Source organism: Erpetoichthys calabaricus, chromosome 14 (assembly GCF_900747795.2).
Source record: "Erpetoichthys calabaricus chromosome 14, fErpCal1.3, whole genome shotgun sequence".
Taxonomy (NCBI): domain Eukaryota; kingdom Metazoa; phylum Chordata; class Cladistia; order Polypteriformes; family Polypteridae; genus Erpetoichthys; species Erpetoichthys calabaricus.
Genome location: NC_041407.2, coordinates 100,292,585 through 100,305,197, shown reverse-complemented (window position 1 = coordinate 100,305,197; position 12,613 = coordinate 100,292,585). Strand labels below are relative to the sequence as shown.

Here is a 12,613-nt window from a genome sequence, read left to right as displayed (position 1 = left end):
CGGGGGTGCAGCTTAAGCACAAGCAGGCAGACACAGACAGCGCCTATTTGATCTGATGTTATTTTTTCCGAATACAAATAAATAGCAAAAACTTCATACGAAATAAATATACGTAAAAATCCACTCTTTGTGCTTATCCGAATACCGTATTCAGATTCGACACCACTCCTACATTACAGGTTAAGCAAAACGTTTAATGTGGACCTAAACCAGATCCAGAATGTCACCTAAAACTGAACTGGAAGGCGCTCTTCTGAACTCGTTCATGCACAACACTGGTAAGCAGCTTCCTGAGTGACCTTCTCTTCTGCCTCTTCCTGAGGTGACCCCTAAGACTGAATTAGCCTTTTTAATTAGCTTATTTAGTCTGTTGGCATCACTTGCACTGATTCTATTTCCTCCAGCATAGAAGATGGCACTGGCCGCAACAGACTGGCAGAAAACATGGAAGAGTGACCTTCATACCTAAATGACCCTCCAACTCCTCAGGGAAATGGAGGCGACTCCGACTCTTCGTGCATATGGATGGCCTCTGGGTTGGTAGTCCGCTCAGGCCTATTGATCAGATGCGCCCTCCGCGCGTCTTCAGCCACTCCACATCTCCCCCAATCAGTGAGAAGCAGGGGCAGAGTGGTCTCGACCCGCCTGAAGTCTGCGATTATCTCCTTTGATTTACTCATGTGGAGCTGCTGCTGCTTCAGTTTGCACCATTCGACAAAGTCCTTCACTATTGGTCCTGTACCCACTCTTCTGCCCACCGTTGACACGAGACCACCACACTATGGCTGTGTCATCAGGGATATCTCTGCCGATGACGTGATTTGAGTATTGTATATCTGAAAAAATCGGAGGTGCACTAGGTACAGGGAGTCAGGACAGTGGAACCCCTAAGCTACTCCTGACTACGTCCAACACGCAGTCCTTCATCTGCACAAACTGATCTTCTGGTTAGGTGGTCTGTTATCCAGGACCCTGTGGTGAAATGACCGGACATTCTGGCCCAAGCAATTTTGGGGTGCATGGTGTTGAATGCGTTCGTGAATTCAGATAATGCAATCTTCACCCTGCTATTCTGTTTCTATAGATAGGAGGATGAGCCATCCAGCAGAAAGACGGTAGCTTCATCCACCACTATGTGATCCTGGTGGCCAAATTTTGGGGGGGGGGGGTCCAGTGCTGTCCTGACCAGAGGGAGGAAGTCAGCCAATATTAGCCTTTCCAAGGTCTACATAAATGTGTGAATTCAGATCCATTAAAGACCTTCGCCTGCACTATTTTGGGATGTGGGACCACACAAGATGCTTTCGCGTTCTGCTGAAACACTTTGTAGGATCAAACTCCGTTTGAATATACGCTGAAAAACTATACAGAGTTGCCCAGTGCACCCCTTCAGTACCTTAGGGTTAACACCATCGGGTGTGGCAGGGGGTTTTCTTTATAAAAATGGCTCTGTTGGCTTTGAAATGGTTTCTACTGTGTGAAAAAATAGAAATCTTCAGTATAGCGTAGTAGGCAGGATACCAACAGAAGAAAACCTGAACCTTCATTTAAAATCAGGAATTCACTGGTATTTCACAAATCTGTTATGATCTACAGTACTTGTGGCTATTTATGGAGCCTGGATTTATGCAAATCAAGGTTCTTTCTGGAACCTTCATGTAGATATTTCTTTAAATGAACCAAAAAACAGTTCCCCCATAGCATTGCTTTGAAGACACCCACTTTGCTGCCATTCGTTTTAAGAATTGAAAAACCTCCAGTCAGTCGTCGCAGTTTTCCTGACAGGCTGCATCTTTTCTCCCTGCAGGAATGAAGCGACCCCTGAGTCCTACCGAACCAGAAGAAAACGGCGTGCAGGTAGACGGGCCGGCGCCCATCTTGGATTCGCAGCGGTGCAAGAGAGAGAAAAAGCAGCAGACGTACACCCTGTGCGAAGTGTGCAACATCCAGCTGAACTCCCCTGCCCAGGCGCAGATTCACTGCAACGGCAAATCGCATCAGAAACGCCTCAAGCAGCTCAATAAGGGCAAACCAACTAGCAGTCCCGGTAAGTCAGCCTGGAGGGTGCCACTCGGGTGGAATGGGGTGGGGGGGTGGGGGGGGATTTGTCTTCTTTGTACTTCAACCTCACTATGATTTTCCTTGAATGTCTCAAACACATGTCTGGAGATGAATTACTGCGGGCAGAGGAGAGCCCGGGGAATTGAGGGGCACTGCCCATTCTGTAGCATAATGATATATGGATGCATCAGGGTGGAACAGAAACTGGCATAGGTAGCAATGTGTTGAAGCCATCAAAGAGAGTGTGTGTGAGAGTGTGAGATTCGGGGTGCTTAATCAGAGCGGCGCCGAGCAGGCTGATTAATTGATTGTGTCTAATTGGTTCGACTTCATTACTCAGCTGCCCTCTTAATGCCATCCTGGGAATTCTTATGGTGGGCAGAGCTATAATGGGGGTATGAAGGGACACAACAAACACTTGAGCGTTATAAAATAAATCGGTTCTGGAATGGGACCCTCTGGTCCTGTAAGATATCTTAAGGAAAAGTCATACGAGGCCTTGGTCAGGGTTAAGCTGAGCCCACCACCTTCTAGTCACACCCCACCAGACGTGAATTCTTCAGCTGTCTGATCCTGCCAGACCAGGCCACGTTTTCAAAATGAGACCTCTGCAGAGTTGGATCATGGGTAAACCTTAATTGCCTGTACATTTGTTCTTGTGACCCTCAAATTTTCATTGCCTGATCCTGTCTGATGCGGAGTGGCATGCAGTTTCTCTCTCCTTCTGATGTTATCTCACATGTTATTACCCAGCCATGCATGGTACCTTGGTGCTTGACCCTGGCAGAACCCGAAGGCCTGCATGTTTCTCTGCTTTGTTTTATGGGTTGTTATAATTCAGTCAGTTTGGTATATCCTAGTGTTAAGTAAATGGAACAGAGCAGAAAGAACAATAAAAAAATGAAAAATAGGTAAGGGTATTGTCACAAAAATGACGAAGAGAGATCACAAAGGTTTGGGGCAGCCACCCGTATAATATGCCTTAGCTGCAAAATGGTAATGGTTGAGATACATTCACAGGTTAGAGTCCAAAATAGAACTAATGGTATGGAGGCAAGATGGCGGCTTTAAAGGCCAGTACAGGAAATTACGTCATCGGGCCTGGAACCGGAAGTGATGTCATCGGGACTGGTAGTAACATCATCAGTAGCGCTAGACCCAGAAGTGACGTCTTCGGTGGGCCGGTATCGGAAGTGACGTCTTCAATGGTGCCAGTACTGGTAGTGATGTCATCGATACTACCAGACCCAGAAGTGACATCTTTGGGACCGGAAGTGATGTCTTTAATGGCGCCGGACCCGGAAGTGATGTCTTGAATGGTGCCGGAAGCTAGCGGGATTTCCAATGGATGGTCTGCAGAGGACTGAGAGAGAGAGAGGATGAGTGCAGCTCGCCACCCCCTGGTCTGATGCGGTACTACTGTTATTCAGGCCCTCTAGCTGCCTCCCAATCGCACGTGTGTGACAGTATGTATCAGTGATGATGTCATACTGGCTCTTCCAATAGCCTAAGAGTAGCCTCTTTATGGACGTCCATCCCGATCAGAAGCTGTGTCCTGAATAACGAGGACGTGATGGACCACGTGGCTTTTATAGTGGAGAAAGTGGAAAGTATGGAATGTCTGGTGTCCCTCGGGACTCAGCTGTCCTCAGGAGACTCTAAGGCAAACAATGGTATTGTCACATCAGAATTCTTCCCCCATACTTACAGTTGACCCCAGACCCGTGAGACACACTCGAGACCCGTGTGCAAGACATCAGGTAATAATTAAGAATCACACTTTTCAGGCCGTTTAGTATTTTCTTGTGGAATGGATAGCAAAGTTATCACAATAATACATTGTGCGAGCTAGCCCGAACACCGTCAGACAGACACCATCAGACAGTTCTAGAAAACACACGCTTTATTTACAAATTAAAGTCACACACAAACAGTGTTCCCACACCAGTCACCCTTACACAGACCTTTACACGTCCGTGTGCCGCCTTTCTTCCTCTCACTGGATCTTCGTCCTCCTCCTGCACCCGACTCTGGCTTCTCGACTGCAGGAAGGCGGCCCCTTTAATGATCACCCGGATGTGCTTCAGGTGCTCGCTGATGTCCTTCCAGTGGCACTTCCTGGTGTAGTGGAAGTGCCGCATGAGCACCCGGACATACTCCAGGCATCCCTGGAAGGTCCTCCATCAACTCTCCCAGGTGTGGCGGAAGTGCAGATATTCCAGGTTTTATGGGGCTCGGGGCACCCCCTGGCGGTGTCCACAGGCCCCAATGGGTTTGAGCCTCCATGCTCCATCCCCGTGGTCCCCACACTATCCAGGGCAGTTGCCCCCGCACGGCCCGGGGGATGTATAATCCGCCTCCCGGTCCTTCCAAGTGTCCTGGTTGGGTCTGAACCCCAGCCTCCTGCCACAAAATCTAGGAAGAGAATTTTCTAGAAAAATCTTTCCATAGTTATGAATCAGAGTCCTGCAGGTGTTCTAGGATGCGGCGCTAGCAGAAGGAGCGGAGCATCTGGCGTTCAGAGAGAAAGCGACGTCAGCCGCCATCAATTAAATGAACTTTTTGGTGAGTTTGGACCTTTGAGTTTCTCGGGGTCCTGACATGGATCCATTTGTGGAAATTGTTTCTCCTCAGGTTGTCTACAAATAGCCAAAGATTTCTTGTTGGTCAATTAGGGACATTTAGCTTTATTCCTCAACGTGTACAAAATCTTTGTATATGAAATATAAATAAGGGAAAGATTAAAACTTTAACCGCAATACCATTGATCTGTGGATGTGTGTGAGTACAAAATGTATATGGAAAGTTTATATATTTCTAGCAATTACATGAGGTTTCCATCCTGTCCAAGCTGAAAGGCCTGTTGTGTTTCGCCTTGGAGTCTGCCCTTTTTGTTAGATTTACAAAAGGCCTGTCCCATTTCATAATGTGGTCTGATCCTGCCAGATTCAAATGGCCTGCACATTTTCCATCTTGTCGTCTGTTCTTCTCTGAAAAGTTCGTCTTGGAAGCCTGAGCTTGTCCGATGTGTGAAAGGCCTGTCCCATTTTGATAATGCGGTCTGATCCTGTCAGATCTCATAAGTCTGCAGATGTTTTCGTCTTGTGGCCTGTTCCTATCTGAGAGGTTTATCTTGGCACCTGATACTTTCAGGTCAGATAAAACCATGTGGCCTTTTAACCTTGACGAATGACTCTGTTAGGTCTAAAGGGCCCGTAAGTTTCTGCACCGCAATCCCATGCTGTCATGTCATGAAGGCCTGCAGTTTTCTGCTTTAAGTTTTGATCCTGTTGGATCTGGAAGGCCAGTAGTATGTTACTTTAGAGTCTGACCCAGTTGCATCTGGACAGGCCTGCAATCTGAAAGCACTGCAATGTTTCACCTTGAAGCCAAGCCTGTGTGTGTGTGTCACATGTGTGAAATCAGGCCTCATTTCACATGGTGGTCTTAGGTATTTAAGAGTAAGTGTTCTGGTCACTGCACTGTAGCAGACCTCTCAGTGCATCGCTCCGTGTTTTGTACCTGCTTGTCAAATTCTGAATGGCCTGCAGACTTTTATCATCTTAAGGCCTTCTCTTTTTTGTTTTCACTTTGGAGACAGCTTGTCAAATGTGTGACAAGGCTGTACTAATTTACAATGTGGTCTGATCTTGTTAGAATCGAATGGCCTGCACATTTTTCATCTTATGGTCTGCTGTTCTTTGAGAAGTTCACCTTGGAAGCCTGAGCCTGTCGGATGTGTGAAGGACCTGTCCAATATCCTAATGAATGACCTGAAGAATTGTTTTTATTCATTTTGTGGCCTGCTCCTATCTGAGAAGTTCCTCCTGGTACCTGATCCTTTTCAGTCAGAAAGCTTGTAGCTTTTAACCTTGGAGAATAACCTTATTAGAGCTAAAAGGCAGGTAACTTTTTGGTGCTGGAGGTCCATCCTGTAAGATCATAAAGGACTAGAATGTTTCCCTTATAGCATGTTCTGTTGGATGTGAAGGGTGGTAGTATGTTATCTTGGAGTCTGATCTTGTTGAATCTGGCAAGCCTACAAAGGCCTAGAATCTGAAAGGCCTGCAGTCCTTCACTTGCATCCCGAGATTATCCGATATGTGAAAGGTCTGCCCCATTTCATAATGTGGTCTGATCCTGTCAGATCTGGAATGGACTGCACATGTTTCCTCTTGTGGTCTGTTCTTCTCTGAGAAGTTCACATTGGAAGCCAGAGTTTATCATATGTGTGAAAGGCCTGTCCAGTATCATAATGAATGGCCCAAAGATTTGTTTTTCAATTTTGTGGCCTGCTCCTATCTGAGTGGTTCATCCTGGTACCTGATCCTTTGCAATCAGAAAGCTTGTGGCTTTTAAACATGGAGAATAACCTTATTAGAGCTAAAAGGCAGATAATGTTTTGTGCTGGATGCCAATCCTGTTAGATCAAGGGACTTAGAAGGTCTAGGATAGTTGTATGTTACCTTTGAGTCAGAGCCTGTTGAATCTGGCAGGCCTACAAAGTCCTAGAATCTGAAAGGCCTGCAGTGCTTCACTTGCATCCCAAGCTTATCCAATGTGTGAAAGGCCTGTCCCATTTCATAATGTGGTCTGATCTAGTCAGATTGGAATGGCCTGATCATTTTTCATCTTGTGGTCTGTTCTTCTCTGAGAAGTTCACCTTGGAAGCCTGAGCCTGTCAGATGTGTGAAGGGCCTGTCCAATATCATAATGAATGACCTGAAGAATTGTTTTTATTCATTTTGTGGCCTGCTCCTATCTGAGAAGTTCCTCCTGGTACCTGATCCTTTTCAGTCAGAAAGCTTGTAGCGTTTAACCTTGGAGAATAACCTTATTAGAGCTAAAAGGCAGGTAACTTTTTGGTGCTGGAGGTCCATCCTGTAAGATCATAAAGGACTAGAATGTCTCCCTTATAGCATGATTCTGTTGGATGTGAAGGGTGGTAGTATGTCATCTTGGAGTCTGATCCTGTTGAATCTGGCAGGCCTACAAAGGCCTAGAATCTGAAAGACCTGCAGTGCTTCACTTGCATCCCGAGCTTATCCGATGTGTGAAAGGCCTGTCCCATTTCATAATGTGGTCTGATCTTGTCAGATTGGAATGCCCTGATCATTTGAATTTCAATTTGAATCAATTGAATCATCATTGTGAATTTCCCATTGGGATTAATAAAGTATCTATCTATCTATCTATCTATCTATCTATCTATCTATCTATCTATCTATCTATCTATCTATCTATCTATCTATCTATCTATCTATCTATCTATTTTTCATCTTGTGGTCTGTTCTTCTCTGAGGAGTTCACCTTGGAAGCCTGAGCTTGTCAGAAGTGTGGACATCCTGCACTATTTTTATAATCTGGTCTGATCTTGTCAGATTTAGATGGCCTGCCCAGACTATCCAATCTTCTCCTAGTTTTTGCTCTTTACAATCTGATCAAAGCCAGTGCTACACATTTTTATCCGGGAAATCTGTGTAGTCTCCCTGTTCCTATTTTGGTCCTAGCAGAAGCTATTAGAGATGCCACACGGAGAAGCCTAGAAATTTCAAGATGCTCTTCTCATTGTAAATAGCCCAGCCTTTTGTAGCCTCATTAGAGAGACGTGGGGCTTAATGACAAACGACAGGCGTTCATTCCTTACTTCAACAAGTAAAGCGTGCTGGTCACCGGAGCGGGCATCTTGTCAGCTTTCCACATTTGAGGAGTAATATGGTAGCGGCAGAGAGCTGACACGCATCGATTATTTGCTTGGCATCTGTAAACCTGAGTAATTGCCGGGTAGCCCAGGTGTGATTTATTTGCAGGTGATGGGCACGTTTCCGAGTGGTCCCCAGACTGCAGTGCAGAGGCGTGTGAACATTCAGCTATTTCTAGGAACATCTTGTTATTTTATTTACCTATATGATCATTTACTTTGATTCTGTTTCAAGTGCTGCCTGTACTATAAAACCAAATCTATCTTCTATATAATAAATCACTAATGCCCATGTGTGTCTGGTCCATCCGTGCAATCTGATTGATCAGTTTAGCTTTGCTCTGATTGGTCAGTTTTGCTTTGGTTGCTCAGTCAAATGCTTTTGAGACCTGAGGCACCAGGTAAAGGGAGGCTGAAACACACAAGAGCACCCGAGCAAAGGAGTAGGAGGAGTGCTGAGAGTCACTCTTCAAATACAGGAAGCATTCTCAAGAATACGAGTGGTGCTTTCACAGCGGGTTAAAGGGGTCCGTCAACTTTCAAAATGACCGAATCTGAGAAGCAGGATTTAAGGGAATGCGAATGAGAGAGGAAACGCCTGGCAGAACTGGTTGAGACACACATGGATTCCAAAGAAAGGCGTAGGACAAATACTACGGGCGCATGTAAAGCCAGAGATATCAAATATGTTTGAATTTATTCTATTATCTGTCACATAGGTAGTAATTAGTAAACTTAATTGAAAATGATACAGTTCTGCCACCAGAGGGTGCTGTGAGTTTATGTCTTCAGCCTCTCATACTGAGCTGATTCTGGGACTTGCTGGGGGATTGTTGGCTGCCATCTGTTTGAGGCAAACTGACGAAGAACTTGAAAGGTGACCAAAACAGAGGCTCACGGGCAGGGATGAAGATGGTGAGGGGGGTGAGCTATGGAGGTTTTTATGAAGCTTGGAAGAGGAAGAAGGAGTCTCCAGAGTAGATTGCGGATATTCTGAACTCCAAGTCCCAAAACACTTTAGAGGGGGATATCACCATCAAACCCCTGCTAGTAATAAAGGTAAACACAGAGACTTGGTAAATTAAAAAAAAAAAAAAAAAAGTATTCTTCCCAAAATAAAATGCTGTTCCACAAAGCTGAAGCACCATAGGAGCCTGTAACACTAGAGACCATCCAGACAAACAAGCCCTAATTCAAATATTCAAAGAGCCAGGTCAATAATCCAAACAATCAGAAAAGCAGATAATTATATGGAGACACCCTCACCCACCGCCCAAGCACATTTGAAATGAGCTGTAAGGGACTGTGAGAGACCACCTGGATTTAGAGGAAGGTGAACAGTTCCTGGTAGGTGATTAGACTCTTGGGGGACCACCCACAAGACACATGACATGTAACATGGGCAATCCTACATACGCGGGCAAAATCAAAACAAAGACTAATGCACATATTCAACAAATGTAACATTAACCTAGAAAGAAAGAATCAAAAATGAACAAAAGAGACACAACACAAGCATTTGAACCCTAGCCGGGTTGGGGGGAAATTTCAGGCTGAATTATAAAATTTGGGGGGGCCAGGCACTCGTGTGACAATGTCTGCTGCTCCCCTGTATAAGTCAGGCTTTGTCTCTTGGCTTATGCTCATTTATTTATTTTGTTGGTTTATTTTTTTATTCAAAGTATGTCGGGGTACCAACCGGACCACCCAATTTAATGCTGGCAAGAAGGAAATAAAACTAACCAGATACGCATTGGTGCACAGTCAGTCGCCTGTGTTTCTGCCTCGGTGGGTCCGTCTTTTTTGAAGAGCTCCAAACTCTTGGTTGCCCAAGTCCAACACGTGACGCCTCCTTCAGGGGACACCTAGTTTAAAACTGTCTGGACAGGAATGGGCGGGACTTCCCTGGCTCAGTAGTCCTCATTGGGTGTCTGCTCTACACTGATACTGTTAGCGACAGCGCCCCCTGTCATCCAGGTGGGCCCAGAAGGCGATCCTCAGTGAGTAGTTTTGTTCTCTGATGTTCTTTGTGTTTTGTGGGTGGATCCCTCAAGAGGCGGGACCACCATTATCTCACCGCTAAGGCACTGCCCCTTATTCTATAAAGGCAGGCAGGGAAAGAGAGCATCTTGCAGTTCATGTGCATGTACTTTGGTGGAGGAGATTTTTGTATTTTAAGTGTTGCCCTTATTTCGATTTTCTAGAAATTTTGGATTTTGCTTGTTGGATTTTTATATTGGGAAGGCCAAAGAATGCCGGGATCGATTGTGGATACCAAAAGATTTCAACCTCTGCCAAATATCTGAAATCAAACGCTGCCACTTGTAAATCGCCATCCTGACTGGTTGACTCACTTCTCATCTCCATTTTGTTTTTTTCCCTTTTCATAGTAGTGGGAAGTAGTTGCAAGTTATAATAATGAAGTAAACCTTCCACCAAGTCAGCATCATCGTCAAGCATCCTGAAAGGCGCTATATAACATGAAGGGGGCTCAGCCAGCCAGCACTAAAGGGTGACATCTGCATATCTTTAAAGGGCATTCCTTTCAGCTGATTGTGTCCCACACAGACAGTCACAGCACCTCCTTCTGACAGCTGACTGAACTGCAGTCGCCAGGTAGAGGAGTGACACAAAGGTCTTCCGAGGGGTGACCTCTGCCGTCCTTACACAGCTGTATCTGCTTTGTCTTTCTTCTGCCGTATCTTGATTGTATTTTTTTTTTTTTTCAAGCATCGATGGAGACGTTGTCAGGCTCCTGGTCGCCAGTTTGCTCTGCTGTGATACAAACACATCAAAGTGTCTGGTGACGGCAGTCTTAACAAAGCTGTGTGTTCCTCGGGGAGCCATCTCTTTTTAGTGGTACGAGCCCCATGCTAATTATGTGGCTTTGTGTTTCCGGCAGCATTTGATCCACTTGTAAAGTGAGATAGCAGGAGCAGCAGCAGCGCTTACTAATCGATTAATCACTTCCAAAGCAAAATGTGGGCAGCGAGAGCCAAGAACACCAGGAAGATCTAATGACCATCTGAGTGAAAACAGACACAGGGATCACGACGGGGGGCTTGTGGGGCATGGGTCACCCGGACAGAGGATCTAGAGGGTGAATGCCAGTGCTGTCTTGATGCCAGGAGTATTAAAATAATAGAAACGAGACAAGAAGAAGGAGTTTGCCATTAAAGTCCCAATAGGTCAGGCCTATTAGAGTGGTGGACAGTTGGCTATCAGAGGTCAGACGAGCGGCAGTGACAATCGAAAAGATTTACAAGAAAGCTTCAGAGTTTCCACTTTTCAAGAAAATTCATGAAATATATGCATGGATGGAGCTCTGGAACTGGATGGGATTGTGGAGTTCAGAGACTAGACAGAAAGATGGATGATGGGATGGATGGATTGAGCTCAGAGACTAAATGAGAATGGATGGACAGATGGATGGATGGGTGGAGCTGACAAACAGGATGGGAAGATGGGCTCAGATGCTACATGAGAGGATGGATGGATGGATAGATGAAGCTGGCAACTGATGGAGCTCAGAATATAGATGAGAATGGATGCATGGATTGATGGATGGATGGAGCTGACAAACTGGATGGAAAGGTGGGGCTCAGAGCCTAAATGAGAGGATGGATGAAATGATGAAGCCCACAGCTGATGGAGCTTAGAGTATAAATGAGGATGGATGGGTGGAGCCGGGGAACTAGATGGGAAGATGAAGCTTATAGCCTAAATGAGGGGATGGATGGATCAGGTTCAGTGGAGATGGAGATCAGAACGTGGATGAATGTATGGATGGATGGATTAATCAAGTTCAAAGCAGATGGAACTGAGAGCTTCAATAAGGATGGATGGATGGATGTTTGAATGGATGGATGGATGGATGAACGGACGGACGGACGAACGGATGGATGGATAGAGCTGACAAACTGGATTGGAAGATAAAACTTCGAGCCTAAATGAGAGTATGGATGGATAGATGAAGATCACAAACTGTTGGGGCTCAGAATATAAATGAGGATGGATAGATGGATGGAAGGACAGACAGAAGGATGGATGGAGCTGAGGAACTAGTTGGGAAGTTGGAGCTTAGAGCCTAAATGAGAGGATGGATGGAAAGATGAAGCTCACCACAGATGGCACTCAAAATATAAATGAGGACAGACGGATGGATGGACGAACAGACAGATGGATAAGCTGACAAACTGGATGTGAAGATGGGGCTCAGAGCCTAAATGAGAGGGAGGATGGATGGGTAGATGAAGCCCACAGCAGAGTATAAACAAGGATGTATGGATGGATGGAGCCAAGGAACTAGATGGGAAGATGAAGCTTAGAGCCTAAATGAGGGGATGGATGGATCAAGTTCAGTGGAGATGGAGATCAGGACCTGGAGGAATGGATGGATGGATGGATTAATCACGTTCAAAGCAGATGGAACTGACAGCCTCAATATGGATGGATGGATCGGGCTCAGGGCTGATGGTGCCGTGAGCCTAAGTGAGAATGGATAGACTGATGAAGCTCAGGGTGAGTGGAGCTCATAGTCCAAATGAGGTCGTATGGATTAATGAATGCAGCCGAGGAAGTAGATGGGAAGATGAAGCTTAAAACCTCAACGAGAGGACAGATGATTTGATGGATTAAGCTGAAGGGAGACATTATTGTGAGCCCAAATGAGAGGATAGATTGGTGAAGCTGAATAACTGGATGGGATGTCGGAGTCCAGAGCTGAAATGCCAAATGGATTGTTGGGTGAAGTTCGGGAGTGGGCTGTATGGATGGATTGTCCTACAGTGTTGCCCATGTCGCTAAGGGGGATTTACTCGCCTGTAAGGAATTCTCTTCCACTTCCCACCC

General features: G+C 45.6%; 1 protein-coding gene across 2 annotated transcripts in view; it reads left to right on the top strand.

Annotated features, from left to right (window-relative positions):
- The window catches only part of znf385c (zinc finger protein 385C), a 312,314-nt gene that overhangs the window by 118,896 nt on the left and 180,805 nt on the right, over window positions 1-12,613 (top strand). For both annotated transcript variants that reach the window (XM_051918847.1, XM_051918843.1), the window contains exon 2: window positions 1,808-2,047. In XM_051918847.1, the coding sequence (XP_051774807.1) occupies window positions 1,808-2,047 (240 nt within the window). The remainder of the gene's footprint in view (window positions 1-1,807; window positions 2,048-12,613) is intronic.